This window comes from Corylus avellana, chromosome 8 (genome assembly GCF_965113065.1).
Source record: "Corylus avellana chromosome 8, dhCorAvel1.hap1.2, whole genome shotgun sequence".
Taxonomy (NCBI): Eukaryota; Viridiplantae; Streptophyta; class Magnoliopsida; order Fagales; family Betulaceae; genus Corylus; species Corylus avellana.
In genome coordinates, this window is record NC_142497.1 from 2406140 (window position 1) to 2423648 (window position 17509).

General features: G+C 34.3%; 2 protein-coding genes across 3 annotated transcripts; both read right to left on the reverse strand.

The window, feature by feature from the left end:
- Nucleotides 1–733: 733 nt before the first annotated feature.
- On the reverse strand, nt 734–5147 carry LOC132163983 (uncharacterized). The gene is made up of 3 exons (XM_059574376.2): nt 5071–5147; nt 1277–1376; nt 734–1187 (listed from the first exon to the last, which is right to left on the reverse strand). Exons 2-3 carry the CDS (start codon nt 1368–1370, stop codon nt 1042–1044), a joined length of 240 nt encoding a protein of 79 aa, XP_059430359.2. The 5' UTR covers nt 1371–1376; nt 5071–5147; the 3' UTR covers nt 734–1041.
- A 7867-nt stretch (nt 5148–13014) lies between these two features.
- LOC132164033 (myosin-like protein) lies at nt 13015–17250 on the reverse strand. Of its 2 annotated transcripts, none has more exons than XM_059574440.2 (5): nt 16351–17250; nt 15416–15730; nt 14768–14947; nt 14009–14227; nt 13015–13531 (listed from the first exon to the last, which is right to left on the reverse strand). In XM_059574440.2, the coding sequence occupies exons 1-5, from the start codon at nt 16804–16806 to the stop codon at nt 13136–13138; spliced, it is 1566 nt and encodes a 521-aa protein (XP_059430423.2). In that variant the 5' UTR covers nt 16807–17250; the 3' UTR covers nt 13015–13135. The 2 variants fall into 2 exon arrangements, with proteins under 2 accessions (XP_059430423.2, XP_059430422.2); XM_059574439.2 differs by having other exon boundaries at nt 14768–14956.
- Nucleotides 17251–17509: the final 259 nt, after the last annotated feature.

Below are 17509 nucleotides of genomic sequence, written 5' to 3' on the forward strand. Positions count from 1 at the left end.
AATCAACCATTTGAATTTTGAGGACTCACATAATGGTTGATTTTTCAAAAAGTTTGATGTTGTTGAGAATGCCTTTTATAAACTCATAAAAATAATAAATGCTTTTTTTTTTTTTTTTTTTTGACATGTTCACATAAGAGGGGGAGGGGGATTCGAACTATTGACCTCAACTTCATTAAACGTGGTCTCAGCTGATTGAGCTACTTCTTGAAAACTTTTTTTAGTGTTACTAAGCTATCGTTTTCCTTTTTTATCCTTCTCCCGTTTGCTTTTTTTTTTCTAATTGGATGTTATTATATTTCATATCTTGTGTGCAGGCTACCTTGTTATTCAAGCACCCACTATCTCATAGAATGACAAAAGCCTACCATTATTAAATAAAATGAAAGAGGAAGGAGAAGTTTGAATACCTTGAATTATTAAAGTTTGCATTTCCACTTAATAAGAGAATGGAATTCCTATTTTCTTTGCTGCCTACCACCTTATACAAGTGAAACTTTGGTGGGCACAGGGTTAAGCCATGGAGTGCCTGCGCCTCCTCATAGTTTAGCCTCTCAAGACATTAGTTCCTTAATGAGATTGTGATTACACCCAAATAGAATCTTCGAAAATACAAATCCACACGATTTGAAGTGTATCTCCTCTTCCAGTGACTAATTGCAACTTTACCAGATTTGGTTAGAAATAATTCTTTAATTTTCATAGTCAAGGAATGATGATAAGAATCACACTCTTCAAGAATGGTAATCCTTCAAATGGTAAAAACCCATGATATGTAATAACAATATCCTCAATCCGAAGCTCAAAGGCTTATGAAATCAATTTTCAAAGATCCAATGACATAAACAAAATGGTCATACTGCCAAAGAAATGCCCCCACTATGGTCACTATGTTCAGACAAGATTTGAAACAGTGTCCACCTTACCTTACCAGATACAAGGGAGCATAATCTAATGGAATACAGAAGAATTTATGAGCATGTCTTTGCAATGCCTAACAAGGAAAACAAAATCAGCAAGGGATGTGCCAAAGATGCAAGCCTATTCAGGCTGGGATTTGACAATGAAGTTCTGGCGACGGATAGGGTTCATCACAACTGGAGGCCCTGCTGTGCGCGGCCAAGCCTGGAACTTCTTATCAGTTTCTTCCAACCATTCCTTGCTTGAAACAGTTTTAGGGGTGGTACCTGGTTACCAAATTAATAACTCTGTCAAACTGCACAAAGATTGATTACTGTAAAATAATTAATCAAAAAGTTGTGTCACCCAAACGGACCACCAAATATCTTCTTGTCAGCGAGAAAATAGTCACAAGTATAAGCAATTGCAAAGGATCCCACAAGAGATCCTAGGATGTACTTTGCTGCCATTTTAACCTGTAACAGTTAAGAATCAAAATAGTCACACAATGAAAAAAGAAGATAATCCCCAAACATAAATAACTAGCACGCCATTACAGCCCATCATAAAAAGTGCATGCTTATAAACAAGATTAGAATTCTTAAATGACTGAACACAATAGAACATCAGAATGAAGAGATAAAGAGATAAAGAAAATGCTAATGCATATCAATCTCTTTTCATATCAGAGCCCATATTTCAAGAGAGATAAAACATGTGTATTGTATGTATTGTACTGAAAAAAATATGATTTTGGAAGTAAAACAATTGAAAACTACAAATATTAACCCAACCAGCTTCAAAGTCAATATTTTTGTACAAGAACAGAGAAAAATATTGAACAGCCAAAATACCAAAATATAGGAGTACAGTGGTTCAAGTTCAAAGTAGATAGATGAGAAAGTCAGATAAAAGAAACATTTGTCAAAGTAATGGCAAAAAGATGATGTACCTTTAGCTAAAAAAGAAAGTATTCTACAAAGATGAAACAGCAAATAATTGAATAAAATTATGGTTTTGAGAAGTGAAAAATGGGATTTCAATAACCAAGAAACCAGATAGTCAACATAATGCCTTGTAAACCTAGGTTCTCTATCAACATTCACAATCAAAAGCAGTACTGATCAAGTCGGTTATATACAAAAAAATTTATTTCATTTCAGAATGTGATAAATTTCAAATATATATGAGCTCGTAGATTTTGAATAGGGTCCATTGAGAACTAACTAGTCCAGCTTGAAAGCCACGGCTCGATTAGATAAACATAAGTAGGTTGTGAATTATAAAGTCTAGAATCAACCTATTGTCAATTAAACCAGGGGCTTATATATTAATGAGTTTCCTCAAATTTATATACTTATACCACTAACCCTGAATTCACAACACAGACACATCAAAATATCGATCCCATAGACCATCTTATAAGTCAAGTTTACCCTCATTTTAAATCTAGCAAATCAAACAGACTAATGCAAGAAAGAAACACAGAGGATTCTAAAAAGGAAGGGACAGATTCTAAGACTATCGACCAAAGCAAAAACCAGGAAAAAAAAAAGAACCTCAAAAAGGTCCGTAAACTGTTACGTGTCTAGTGGAAGGAATTTTAGGATTGGAATTGAATGACTTAGAGATAATAAGTTATAACTATTGATAACATTAGAATTAAGACTTCAATGTTAGAGATAATATGTCATCATTATTGATAGGGTTATACACTTAAACCCTTCGAACTTCCGGCCATTTTCAAAAAAGCCTTACAAAGTGACAGGAGTGACACTTGGATAAATCAAACTACAATTATGTCAAAAAGGCAACTCCGTTAGGGTTGACCGTTAGAATGGATGGAAAAACCAAATTTGACCAAAATCTTCTGAAAATGTGAGGAGGGAAACTTGGAAGAGACTTGCTATTTCTCCATCTCTCATCCATCTTATTTTCAAATCAACCATTGGATCAAGTTCTACAGATCTAATGGTTTATTTGAGAAAAAATAAATAAATGGAGATGAATGGGAGATGAAGAAATAGCATTTCTCAACTTTGAAAGCTTGACCAATTTGACACTCCATTTACTTTTGCTCCACGTGATCATTGTTCTTCCAAATGGTACTGCCAATTTACTTTGTCTCTCATGCTATCCTTGGCACATTAGTTCGCTTATCTGTGGCTTATTTGAAAAAGGAGCTAATGTGTAAGAGCAGAGACGTGAAGACCAAAAAAAAAACAAAAACGTATCCAAGACTTCAACTTCAAGTCAGGTATCCAAGTTCAAGTGCACTTCCAAAGGAGTCACCAAGATGGCAAGATATTAGTTTTATTTATCATCCGTTATCAATTGTTCTTTGAATGGTTAGTTCCAGGATTTCTAGGACCTTGAGGAGAAGGTCCATTTAAAGATGGGTGGTATGTTACGTGTCTAGTGGGGAGGAATTTTAGGCTTAGGATTAAATGACTTAGAAATAATAAGTTATCATTATTGATAACATTGGAAGTGGTTTATTATAGTCAGTCTTTTATTTCCACTGTGCATTAAGTGTCTATTTAAAGACACCAAAAAGCTAATAAAAGAATCAAGGAGTTAATTGCTATCAAATATTTATGTTTGTTGTTGGGAGGCTTAAGTTCCTCAAACTACCCTAAAACAAGGAGTCCTAGGATTCTTCGAATTATCCTACCAACATTCTAGTCAAGTTATGTAGGCACATAACACAAACATTCTAGAAACAAATATGGTTGATCATAAGTTGAGACATTGACAATCAAAACAAGGGTTAATTCATTTACAATTATAAAGAAATGACCTTATTTATTTCTTTTTAGTATCCTGCAACTGAAACTTATATAGATGGCACATCCAAGAAAGAACTACCACAAGATAAACATTTAGTACTAATCATCAGAATAAAGAGGTTGTTCATTTCTACTAACCATCTACCAGTCACAATCACAGTATTGTTACCTCCAACATATACTAGATTGGTAATAAAACTGAATATCAGATGATAAACCACAAACCAACATGAAAGACTAAAAAAGAAGATAACTATAAACATGAAAATAAGAGTAAAAGGCAACAATCAAAAATCAAAACCAATGAATCGGCATGAAAGGAACCACATCTTCAAGCAAATAGTTGGCCAAACAAAACATAGACTACGATCTGTAATTTCTTATATGTGCACCATGTTGATCATTGTTTAATAGGAAAGCAGTATAATTTTCATTCTTATTTCATATTTATTTAGTTGAAAAAAAAAGGTGTAGTAACACAAACACATGTAACAAGATTTATGGTTCAAGTAAATATAAGTTGCATGAATTGCAGGTTAACTGCTTGATTTACCATAGCCAAAACTAATATTTCTCAATTAACGCAACTAAGATGGGAAACATCCCCCACTCCTTGGGGCCAATTACTTGTATAAAAAAAGAACCCCACCCCCCCCCCCCCCCCCCCCCCCAAAAAAAACAAAGATGGGAAACATAAGCAAATAGGAAAGTCAAAGATAACACCTTGGAAACCTTCTCATATCCAACAAAATAAGTAACAAAAAAACTGCTTGATTATAAACGAGAAAAGTGAAATTGTAAACAGAAATCATAACTAAGCTTCAAATTTATTTATTTATTTAAAAAAAAAAAAAAAAAAAGTGAACAAATTTTATGTATCGAGGATACTTAAATTGACGGTGCGAATGCAATGTCGAAAAAGTAGCCTCAGTTTGAGTCCCTGAGGTTATATTAGGGATGCGTTGTATATTTAAGAAGAAATATAGTTTCTAATGGCAACGTGAGAGAGAATAAATTACAAGGCACAATGAAAATTTTCAAAAGAAAGGCACAAAGGGGAAAATGGAATACACATGCACAAAGAGTCAATAACAGACAACAAAAAAACGTAAAACCCAGTATTCCATTTCCTGTATTTTCCCAAATTTTCTAAGAAACCAAGCAGATAATTGGTTACCCAAATAAAAGCACAAGACAATAAATTCGAATAAACCCATTTCAGATCATACAATAAAAAGCATTGAATGCACTGAGCAACCAAACAAGAAGTGATGGCAAGCTATAAAATTAATAAGTCCAATGAATACTGAAACGCAAATCAAACCTAGAAGAAATTTACATCCACCCGCATAGATTTAGCGAGAGATGAAAAGGAACTCACCGAGAGTTCTTGTTCCGAAACTCTGAAGAAAATAGTCGAAGATGCGCTTAAACGTTGCGGGCGTGCGTATGGCAGATTTATAAACGGAGGAATTCACCAATCCTGATCTTCCACGTTTTACAATTCTATTGACTGACCCGTTTGTATTGACAGGTTATAATATCCTTCTGAATCCGGTTGAGTGCCCGACCCGTTTGATTCGCAAAAATTTTACCAACAGAGAAAAACGAATCAAACCAAGAAAACCAACAAATTATCAAAGCATTCACATTTAACTCCACAAATATTTAGCTGAAATTTAGTTTGAAAATACCTTCTTCTTTTTTCTTTTCTTTTTATTATATTAACTAGCAATTTTTTTAAAGCACTTATATCTGATTCAGCATTTTTAGTTATTTATTTTATCGTTTAATTTAAAATATGCTTTATGTATTTTTCAAAGCACTTATATCTGAATCAGCATTTTTAGTTATCTATTTTATCGTTTAATTTAAAATATGCTTTATGTATTTTTCACTATTCTCAAAGAGAGTGAAACATATTGATTTTTTTTATTACTTTTTTTTTTTTTTTAATGCTTTGGTTTTTTTTTTTTTTTTTTTTTTTTTATGTCCACACAAGAGGGAAGAGAAGAATTCAAACTAGTGACCTCCACTTTATTAAACGTAATCCTAACCGATTGAGCTACCTTTTATGGACTCTTTAATGCTTTGTTGATCTATAGTGGGACTCTTTAATGCTTTGTTGATCTATAGTGTTAGGTAAATATGATTGCTCTATAAAGGTTTGGCTTTCTTTTTTTTTCCATCTTTTATTTTGTTTTTCCCAAAAAAAAAAAAAAAAAAGGTTGTTTATTTGCTATGCCCGTGAGTTGTCCCTTTTTGCCCTTATGATTGGTCTATGAAGGTTTTTCTTGAAAATGAGTATGGAGATGATGAAGAGGAAATAAATGATAAAAGAAAGACATGAAAAGACTATTATGTCCTTCTCAATAAAAACAAATAAATAAAAAAAAATAATAACGTAAGGGTGACAACAAGCCATAAGGGAAACCAAATGGGAGTACTATAATATAACAATACTAAACAAACATATATTACATAAATCAACCCTTAAGAAAATCCATAATTAGTGACATAAAATGAAATAAAAAGCTAAAACATAAAGGCATTATATTAATGCCTAAGGCTAAGAAAAATCATAAATCATAAATGATCTTTCAGTCCGTACGTCTGCCCAAATCATTATTCAGGATATCATCATCCATCGGATTATAATTGAGAATTTTAGAGAGCAAATCATCAAAGTCGTAGTCCGTACATCCGCCCAAATCATCATTCAGGATATCATCATCTATCGGATTATAATTGAGAATTTTAGAGAGCAAATCATCAAAGTTGTTGTCCGTACAGATGCCTTGCATGGTATGATATTGATTTCCATAATTGCTGCTATCCACTCCCCCTGTAAATTGATGATTATCAGGCCGGTTTGCAACCACATTATTTCCTCCTGGTCCTGGAAATTGATGATCAGGCCTGTTTGGAGCCATATAGTTGGGTTGATCATTTATCCGGGATGCATTTTGGAGTAGTTGTTGTTGCTGTGGCATCATAGTGTTGTACTGCTGCGGCAGCATATAGTTGTGCTGCTGCTGCTGCATACAGTAATGCATATCCACAACAGGCTTATCAATCGGATGATGATAATGGGAAGGTGCGGATTCAACTGAAGTCGGGTTTGACGTTGAGGCTATCAGATGATCATGGGAAGTTGTTTTGGATCCAGCTGAAGTCAGGTTTGAAGTTGAGACTATCAGATGATCATGGGAAGAAGTTGTGGATCCAGCTGAAGTCGGGTTTGAAGTTGATGGATCCTCATCATCTGTACCCGTAATGTTTTTAGATTTATGAGTGGTGTTGTAATAGATCATACATAAGACTTCATCCAACTGGGGAAAGAAAGAAAGAAAGAAATTCATGATCAAGCGATGAGTAATATATATATATATGGATGCTAAAATGAAAAAAAGGATGAAAAATTAAGCCATGCGCGTACTATCATGTCATTTGCAGATGTTCTCTTTCGACGAGGAGCATCGTTGATCCTATATTCATGCATAATCCAATGGGACTTGCGACCTCTGGGAGCTTTTCCTTCGTAAAACACCAGTGACTTCTTAAACCCAACAACAATATTTCTTGCATCTTTAATTGACTTGTCAGCTCCGCTAGCCTTCCAATATCCATCACCCGTTGATCGATTTGGTCGATCTCTATTTGGGTACTTTCTTTCTCTTGGTGTGAAAAAGTGCCATTCCCCTTTTCCGTTATCTTTTTCTTTGTATATTTCTTCAATCAATTCCAAAAAATGTTATAATATGTTAACAAAAAAATTTTCAAATAACAAGGGAACGAATATAATGATAAAAGGGTATATGTTACGTATGAAAAAAACACTATATATATATTACAGTGATTGAAACAAAGAAGAGGGATTTTTGAGGAGGATCGGAGGAACCTGTAAGAATGTTTGGGTTGCATTGATAAACGTTAGCCTGGATGATCTGGTTTCGTGGCTGGGGCTTCTGGCAGGAAGTGATTAGCTCCTGTTCAGTGGCGAACCTAATCCCAGATGGGAGATTCTTGAAGCAGTCAATACAATCTTCTAGGATATAATTGTAATCGAAATCGAAATCGAAATCTAAATCTAAAATATCAGCAGAATCCATCACATTCGGGTTCACCTCCATTGTTGGACTACTCCTGGCCTGCTGACGCAAAAGATATTTGGAGAAGAAAACGTAAGCTTAATATATAGAAAACTCTAGAATTCTATCTCCCTTAAAATTAAGTATGAGTTAAGTAGAGAGATGTACGTTTAAATTTTGTATATTGTTTAATAGATGATTAATGTAGCTACATTATCTTTTAAAAATCAAACTGATTAACTGATAAAATCTAAGTGATTTAACCTATAAATTCAAATATTTATCCGTTAAGATTGTTTAATTTGTTCTCTTCTGGGATATGCTTTTGAGATTTATTTCCATTCAACTTCATCTATATATTTTTTTTCAAATATACCATTAAATCTGTTGCACCACCTATATGTGGATCGTACATATCTAATTGTAAATTTAAAAAAGAGTTAGATATATAAGAGATAAACAATATTCGAAAGTAATTTTTGAAATTTGACATATATCATGTTATCCAAAGATGATCTTGCGGTCAACTATATATATCGACACCGCTTATTTTGATTTATTTGTGTTCAAGTATACATGACATATTAAGATATTTACTTTTATTAGCTGAACCAATTGAGATATATAATATAATTAGTCAAACAATTCGAAAATAACACCTATTCGATCAGAACATTAATTCAATCTCATGAATCAAATTAAAGAGTTCAATTTAATATTCTTAATTAAATACCCTCGAACTCTTTGAACATGATCATCTCCAGTCCAATTTGAGGGGTATTTTTGTCTTTTCACTTTTTAAGTGGACAAAAATACCCATCCACTTAGATATTCTCCCATACTTCATAATCCTAATCCCAATCTTTTAAGATCTCTCCAATTTATTTGAATTGGAGAATATCCAATTAGTAAAAAGACAAAACTACCTCTCAAATATAACTTAACGGTATTCTCTCCGGTTACATCATGTATTCTGTTATGAGCACTTGAATATAAAACTTTTTTTCCCAGAATAACTTTTACATATAGGGACTTGTGACAAAACAAGTATTTCGTGCCTTTCTTTGAAAAGATATGAAACAACAAAAGTGAGTGTTGTGAAACACAAAATCTATTCATTATCCACATTTAAAATTCAAAAAAACCACGAAATAAAGAACAAAACAAAAGAGAAATTAAGATAAAAGATAAAGATATGTTGTTTTCAAAACACTCACTTTTGCTATTCTATGTTGATGTGTCATCCTCTTAATAGAATGCACAAAAGACATAATTTGTGCCAAGTTCTTATAAAAGTTGTTCTCTCTTTGCCCTTCTTAAGTTTCTAGTTCTAAAGTTTAATAGAGTTTAGTTCATGTAGTTTACTTGATTTACAATAAGCTAGAATGTAGCTAGTATTAAAATGTTTTGAGAGATCACTTGGGTATGCATAAATAATAAGTTACTTGTCCAGTCCTAATGGTTAAATCAATCGCATCGCTTCATAAAGCGGAAGTTACTAGTTCAAAAAATAAAATAAAATAACAAGTTACTCTCTATTGTCAAATTCCGTCAAAAAGTTGAGGTAGAGTTATGTTAGAGCCAATAAAATAATAACACATGTTATTCATAGTTTAAAAAATATAAATATATAAAAATTTAAAGCTAAAAAATAAAATATAAACAAGATAAGGGCTGGGAAATTTGAACTTACTCCCTATCAAGCCATCATGGTTTGTGTAATATATAATTGAGCATTGGCACTTTCATCAGGGAACAAGCAAACAAAACTGTATGCAGCACAAACAATGAAGACATGGGACCTTAATGTATCAGACAAAAACAGGAATTAAAAAGAAATAATGTAGAGCAAGATCGGCATTCGTGTCAAAAGGAAAATAAACTCAATTTGTTTCACTCTTCTCAATTTTCTCATCAGCCAAACAAAGAAACCACTATTTCTTATCGTTTGATCGATTTTCTTCAGCGTCCAAACAAACCCCAGATGCAAAGAAGCATTTCAGGAAAATATGAAGCGAGAAAAGTAAAAGGGGAGGAGACTCTAAGTGGAAAACAAAGAGAATGGAGAGCAGAGACAGCAGAGTCAAGGACTTGCTTGTATCGGCCCATGATGGCAATCCAAGCTCCATGTTTACAAAAAAAAAAAAAAATCAACCCTTAAGAAAATCCATAAGTGACATAAATTAAATAAAGCTAAAACATAAAGGTATTAAATTAATGCCCAAGGCTAAGAAAAGTCATAAATTACATAAAGTTAAAAAAGGTCCGTCAGTCCGTCCGCAACAAATTAGAACTTGGGCTAATATCATCCATCAATGATAGATGATCATTGAAAACAAACTTGAGAGAGAAAATCATTAGAGTTATCCGTACAGAAGCCCTGGTGGTACCCATCATTTGGATAGAGCCTGCAAGTATCAATCATCATGGTATGATTTTCCATAATTGCTGGTATCCACTCCTCCAGTAAACTGATGATTATGAGGCATGTTTTCAGCCTTATTTTGAAACTGATGATCAGGCCTGTTTGCAGCCATATCAGGAGAGTTTGCAGCCATATTGTTTCCTCCTGGTCCTGGAAAGTGATGATCAGGCCTGTTTGGAACCATATTATATTTGGATTGATCATTTATCAAGGATGCATTTTGGAGTAGTTGCTGCTGCTGCTGCATATCCACAGGGTTATGAATCAGATCTCCATTTGGGTACTATCTTTCTCTTGGTGTGAAAAAAGTAGCATTCGTCTTCTCCATTTTTCTTCAATCAATGCAAAATGTTATATGTTAACAAAATTTCCAAATAATAATAATGATAAAAGGGTATGTTACGAATGAAAAAACACATTAATAAAAGTAATGTTTATGCTTCAACCATTCACTATATATATATATATATATAACAGTCATTGAACGAAAGAATCAAAGAAAGAAGATGGATTTTTCACAAAGAACCTGTAAGACTCTCAGGGTATAGGTAGAGATATATGTAATTAGCCTCAGTGGAGCGGAACCTAAAACTGAAAAGATCTGAATCCATTGTTGGACTACTCCCTGAAGGAAAAGACCTTTGGAGAAGAACTATAGGGGTGCTCAAGAATTCCATCTGATCTCCCTTAAAAGTATGAGTTAAGTAGAGAGATAGAGTTTGATTAGTAGCTCATCTCTTTATCTTCAGGAGATAATAATTTCATTAATTACTATCAAATATGACTTCTGTCCTCACTCTGATTGTAAGTATTTAATTATTAGTTTTATATATAGATAAAGATGAACATTTAAAAAAAAAAAAAAAATTGTATATTGTTTAATAAAATCTACATTATCTTTCAAAAATCAAACTGATTAACTGATCAAATCTTTTCATAATCTAAGTGTGATTTTAGTTGATCCAAATATTCAGGGTTTAGTGATGTGTCTATTTAGTGATGTGTTATTTTGTAGTTAGATATTAAGTTCCTCATATTTGGCTCATATTTTCTTATAAATTTAATAGATCAACCATTAGATTTATGGAGTCCACCATTGACCTTACATAAGTCTACAAATTTAATGGTTGAATATAAAAAAATATGGGCTAAATATGACAAAAATATTGAAATCTAGCATTTCTCATTAAAAAACTAATAAAAATTTGAACAACTTCCACTCTTCTCTACAAATGAATCATAAGTTGTATTCCATGATATGCCTTCATTTTAGGAAAATTTAGAAGGTTTTGGTTTTACATAATATAGGGTTTTTTTTTTTTTTTTTTTTGGGAGAAAGTCTAAACGTCTTGTTCCATCCAAATTTAGTGTACTTTGGTTTTGGTTTTACAATAAATGCAATTTTTTTTTTTTTAGTGTTACTAAGCTATTGTTTTCCTTTTTTACTCATGTGGAAAATATTATTTGGGGTGCTACAGATGTGATGGCTAATGTCCTAGAGAGTGTTATTGAAGCACCCGCTACCTCATAGAATGATAAAAGCCTACCATTATTAAATAAAATGAAAGTGGGAAAGGAGAAGTTTAAATACCTTGAATTATTAAAGTTTGCATTTCCACTTAATAAAAGAATGAAATTCTTATATTCTTTGCTAGTAAGTAGAGCTTTGGCTTAGGAAATTGGTTTTTGTCATATTTTCGGCTAAACGCCATGAGGGAGTGCCTGCGCCTTTTTATAGTTAAGTTTCTCAAGACATTAGTTTCTTAACAAGAAAGGACTACTATAACCACACCCAAATAGAATCTTCAGAGATACCAAACCACACAATTTGAAGTGTGTCTCATCTTCTAGTGACTAATTGCAACTTTACTAGGTTTGGCTAGAAACAATACTTTAATTTTTATAGTCAAGGAATGATGATAAAGAAGCACACTCTTCAAGAAAGGTAACACTCCAAATGGTAAAAACCCATCGTATGTAATAACAAGATCCTCAATCTGAAGCTCAAAGGCTTATGAAATCAATTTTCAAAGATCAAATAACATAATTGGAAAGAATGCAAAAATTTAGATAAATTTTTAATAAAGAACGCAAAAATTTAAACATAAAGAACGCAAATCTAATAATTGGATTTGGATATGATGAGAAAGAACGCAAAAATTATTGGGTGATTAAAAACTCATATAACAAAAATTAGGGAATTGGGTCATTACAAAGAATGTTCATTTCTAACCAAACGTCTTTCTTCTGCTTCCTTTGAAAACTTTTTCATTTTCAAGACAAATTTTGACTTAAGCATCGAAGTGAACCCGCTGAACCTCGTGAAACACTTTGAGCTTAACCTTATTTGTTTTGTAGGTACTCTTGGTTTAGGTTTGTTGTACAATCAATTAGTTCTTCAATTATCATCCTTCCACGTCAATTTAGATAAATTGGAGCAGGTTATTTATACTACTTTTGCGCATTATAACTGAAAAACACTCTCATTTTTCTTTACCGTGCGTATACTGAATCCAATTAGCAATCTCAAATCCAATGTGTTGTGTTTGCCTCCAAAAAAAATGATTTTTCTTTGTAGCACTTTCTACCATGCCCAATCTAGTAATAGTATTTCTTCTTTTAATGGTTTAACTAATTTTCACCCATCTCAATCATTTGCAGTCAATGGAAATATTTAGGTGGCAGCTTGTTTGAGAGTTTCTAGTATTCGTGTAACCCTATTGAACTGATTTTGTTGCTTCCTGGTCTTAGCTAGCCCTATTGAAAGGTCACCACTGCCACTAAGTATCATCAAAAGGCAAAAAACAGAAATCCAGCCAAGAAACTCCCTGCAAATATTTTGAGCTAACTATTTCATTATGCAGTGCTACATTCGATATAGTTAGAGTCGTTAGACAACAAGAATTGCCCTAGCAGACAGTCACTGTCACTCACTCTCTCAAATAGGTCTCCGCCGTATCGGTCGGGAGGGGGCTATGCAAAGGGAAAATGGCTCTGCTATTTTGCCTCATCAGCAATGATGAGTTGCTAATATCTCGGAAAGGTGATCGTTTTGGAGCAGTAGATGTATGTGCTTTTCTTCTTCCATCACTTAAGGCCTCCTTGCTGACATTATCTCTAGTACAGTGATTCTCCTTCAAGCGACAAACTAGTACTCGCTTCTCCATCTCGTTTTGTGCATCCTGGGTGATTCCTGGAGCCCTCATAACTCCTGAGTTTTGATCCTTCTTCATCGATTCAAGCTCACAGCGGAGCGCAGACATTTCCCCTTGTAGCGCATTTGCTTTGCTTTCAGATGAAAGAGCCTTCTGTCTCCATTCTTGCACCTGGAGATAAAAAATATAATACTCAATAGTTTAATCAATTTGGCCTTTTAAACATCACAAGAGATGGGAAAAAATATCTATGATTCTTGTATAAGCCCCAATGGTATGAAATAAAATACCAAACCTCTAAATCATCAAAAAGAGCGACCAAGATTTGAGTCTTATGCTTAATTTTACTCTTACTTCGATGTTATTTTGTAATTCTAAAACAGGTGGTAGACGATATGATTTTGAAATTACAACTGAATTCCAATATACTCCATTTGTTAGAATGTATTGGCTGCATAAACATCCAAAAGTGCAATGATATATCAAGTGATATTTTCCAACAAACTACATTAATTGGCCATAGAACCCAGAAAAGAGCCTTTTGCATAAAAATTCAATCTAGATAAACTAAAACCAAGAAAATCTTGGTATAGATAATGAGACAAAAGCATAGGACAATTGACAAGGGTTTGTTGTACAAAATCTTACATCAGCGCGTAGGGACTGGATTTGATAATCAGAGTTGAGGGCTCGATCTTCCCAAAAGTCTCGAGAAGCCTGCAATTCTTCCATCTCCTTCCTCACTTGCCCTAGCATCTCCTGCATCTGTGACCATTGCTCTGTCTCAACTCGGACTTGCTCTACAATTTTTCGCACTACAGCCTTGCAACGCCCTGAGCACAGGTTATCGTCACGGGACATTGTCTCCTGTGGAAGAGTATATATATCCAAGTTTAAAAAGGAATTCATTCCCTATCAGTTTGTCATGATCTTTAACAAAAAAGATATGCATGGAGCTTTTGTAGGTCCAATGCAAATTACAAGAAATTTTGGGAAAGAACCCTTGCTCCACTTCTTTAGGTGATCCTAACATGCTGTATTAGTTGGGGCTTGTAATGCCTAGTATAGTAGTAGGGACATTCGAAGGCCCTTAGAAAATCTTGAACAATGAAACAAGAAGAAACATGTGCTTATCAGGAAAAGTAAAGAAAGACCTTAAGGAAAGTGTATAAACATGGGTAACAATTGAAAGAGAGATGGCAAGGCTGATCTGAGGAAGTTTAAATTATGCAGTACAAACCAGTATCAAACCACTTATGTTAACAAGTTGTTCAAAATATTGCAAATGTGAGATAAAAAAAAAAAAAACAAACAAACAAACAAACAAACAAACAAACTATATCTCTGTAAAATCACTTGTTCATTGAGGAGAGACAAAACATAGCAAACAAAGAAGTAAGGATGTGCCTGATCAGGTTGTCTTATTGAGGAAGAAGATGAATTAGGAAATTCAATTCGCTTGGAAGAGGAGGCAGAACTGGCAACAGAGCTGTTTGATGTAGAAAGCATTGATCTATACTCCTCTTCCATTCTGTTTAACAAAATCCCCTTTGACAGCCCCTCCATCTTCCTTCTTAGAATCTCCACCTGCGAAATCTTTGCAAACCAATGTTACCCAAGTTATAGATGGGGATTGTAAATGTTTAAAATAGTTAATAGAAACAATAATGACAATAATGCAGGCTTTGGCTGTTGAGAATCAACCTCCTCTATTAGTTTGTATTCTTTTCTTTATTTATATGAACCAAAAAGAAGATGTATGAATTGAAAATAGTAAAGCTTTGCTTTGGAGGCTTAGAAAATTTATGAAAAGAAAAGAAGTCAGAGAATTGACCTTAAATTATCCATTACATATGCCTCGAGAACAAAAAAAACTCCACTCAACTTTGTCTGATAAAATTATAGGGTAACAACATAAAGCTGATTCAAAACTAATGGTTGCTTCCTTTTATTATTGAGGGCAGTCAAAGATAGAGTTCAAGTAATTGAATAGCAGCATGGTGCATCAAAATATGGAATGATGATACTAATTAGTGAAAGACAGATCATTCTTACATTGCATTTGCCACTTGAAACAAAGCTCTCATCGACTCTACAACCTGTTTTGATTGACAAGCTTGCTTCCGCCATCTCCCGTATCTCCTTAACGGATGAGATCTCCTCCGCGCATATTTCGTCCGATGGTGCTCCAAACTTCTCTAGCCGTCTCTGAAGAAGAGACACTTGTTTATCAAAATTACTGTACTTCTTAGCTTGGAGACCCTTTACTCCTGAACTCCTTTGCAACTTCTCTAGTTTCTCTACCAGGTCTTGGATCTCTTCCTCCAATATCAAGCTCACATTCTTTCCTTCACAAATTTTCTTTCTTCCCTAGAAACCAATCATCAACCCCAAGTTAGCAGAAGAAATTCATGGTAAACAACATAGTATGCAACTTAAGCAATTAATAGAGGCCAAAAAACCATAGCCTCTGGTTGGTTGCTGAGACAACAGTGGACAAAAAAAAAAAAAAAGAAGAAGAAAATCTGGGCCTAGATAAATTCAAATTGATATATTTATCAAGCAAATGCAAATGGTGACAAAATGACCCAAGGTTCCACCCATTGAAATAGGACAAGCTAGAAACTGATCAAACAGTAACAGAAACAGGAACCTTTTACTGTTTTAGTCCTTTGGAAACAAATAGATTACTATTTCCGCACCAAAGTTCGATGCTTTCACAGTCTCACGAATGATCCAGATACAATAAGACGAAATTCCTCATCTTATATTTTAAAAATGTCCCACTACTTTTTTCAAACGGCTATTTATCTTTGATGCCACTTCCACAGTTCCACCAATATTTGGCTTTCTCTAGCTCCAAACATGACAATTCAAAATTTTGAAATTTCTTTTTCTTTTCTTTTCCTGCATTTCTTTAGCAGAAAAACAGACCATACAAATGAATATAAAAATCAAACAGAGAAAGAGGAAGAAAGAGAGAGACTAACAGAAACCAAAGTCTGAACAGCGGATCTCAGAGTCTTCTCCATCTTCACCCGGCTCCTCTCCAACTTCTTGACAGCGACCTCCCTCTCCATCCTCAACAAATTACACTCAGCCCTCAACATCTCCGCCTGGAACCTCCACTTCTCCTCCACCATCTCACTACTACTACTACTATCCTCAACTCTCACTCTCCTCCTCTCACATGCCCCACCGCCATAGTCGAACACCACTATTGGAACCCCAGTTCTTGAAAATGCACGCTCTTGATCAAAAAGCGCCTCCAGCTTGCCTTGACGGTCACGCCGGGCCTCGGCGGAGGCAGGTTTGGAAGCCACCGTCTTGGTGACTCTCCGCCGAGGCCGGCGTGGCAAATGGAGGATTCTTGGGGTCGGCGGCGGTGGTGGGTATTGCCATTTTGCTCTTCTTGTTGCAGTTGTTGTTGTTGTTGTTGTTGACATTCTCTACACTCCACCAACTTTGTTTAGCTTTTGGGTTCCAAAATATGGGTGGTTTTGGGTTTATAGCTTGAGAGCGAAAGCAAGAGAAAGCTTGGACTTTGGCAAACGAAAGTTACCAACTTTGTTCTTTTGGGTTTGAAAAAAGAGGCCTTGTGGGTGGTTTTATCGCGAGGGTTTTGCGAGAAAGACGCAGAGAGAAGGAAAGAGCTGGAGAAGTAATAGGCGTGCAACCTCGTTAGTATGAAAAAAACAGGGGATTTCAAATGAAAGCTGTGAGTGTTCTTTTTGCTTAGTAAATAGGAGTAATTTACTGCCTACCTTGGACCTTGTTAGTGTCTGGGAATTTGAACAAGATTTGTACTGCTAGTTATTGTCTCTTCCTGTCTCATGACCAATTTGCCCTTTTCATTTGGGATTTTTTTTTTCTTATTCATTCTTCTCTCGAGTTAGAGTGTCGGTGGCTATTACAACTTTTATTATAATTTTTTTTTTTTTTTTTCAATTTGTCTGTCAAATTTTATTATTTATTTTTTAATTTATGTTGTGTTATGTGACAATCATGTAGATTGCACGTTAGTTTATAAGAGATTGTAATAAAAACCTTGAACATTTCCTTTTCCATTTAGAGCTCTACCACGTTTTTTTTTTGGGGTTTTGTGTTTTATTTTATATTATTTAGGATTAGCTTGCTAGAGGTAGAAGG

Excerpts from the sequence above, each read along its gene's own strand:
- LOC132163983 (XM_059574376.2), bottom strand. The coding sequence starts at position 1,370 with ATGGCAGCAAAGTACATCCTAGGATCTCTTGTGGGATCCTTTGCAATT. Across the intron at positions 1,188-1,276 it reads TGACAAGAAGATATTTGGTG|GTACCACCCCTAAAACTGTT; the intron begins GTCCGTTTGGGT and ends TTTGGTAACCAG.
- LOC132164033 (XM_059574439.2), bottom strand. The coding sequence starts at position 16,806 with ATGTCAACAACAACAACAACAACAACTGCAACAAGAAGAGCAAAATGG. Across the intron at positions 14,228-14,767 it reads CAATAAGACAACCTGATCAG|GAGACAATGTCCCGTGACGA; the intron begins GCACATCCTTAC and ends ACTCTTCCACAG. Across the intron at positions 13,532-14,008 it reads TCCAGTCCCTACGCGCTGAT|GTGCAAGAATGGAGACAGAA; the intron begins GTAAGATTTTGT and ends TTTTATCTCCAG.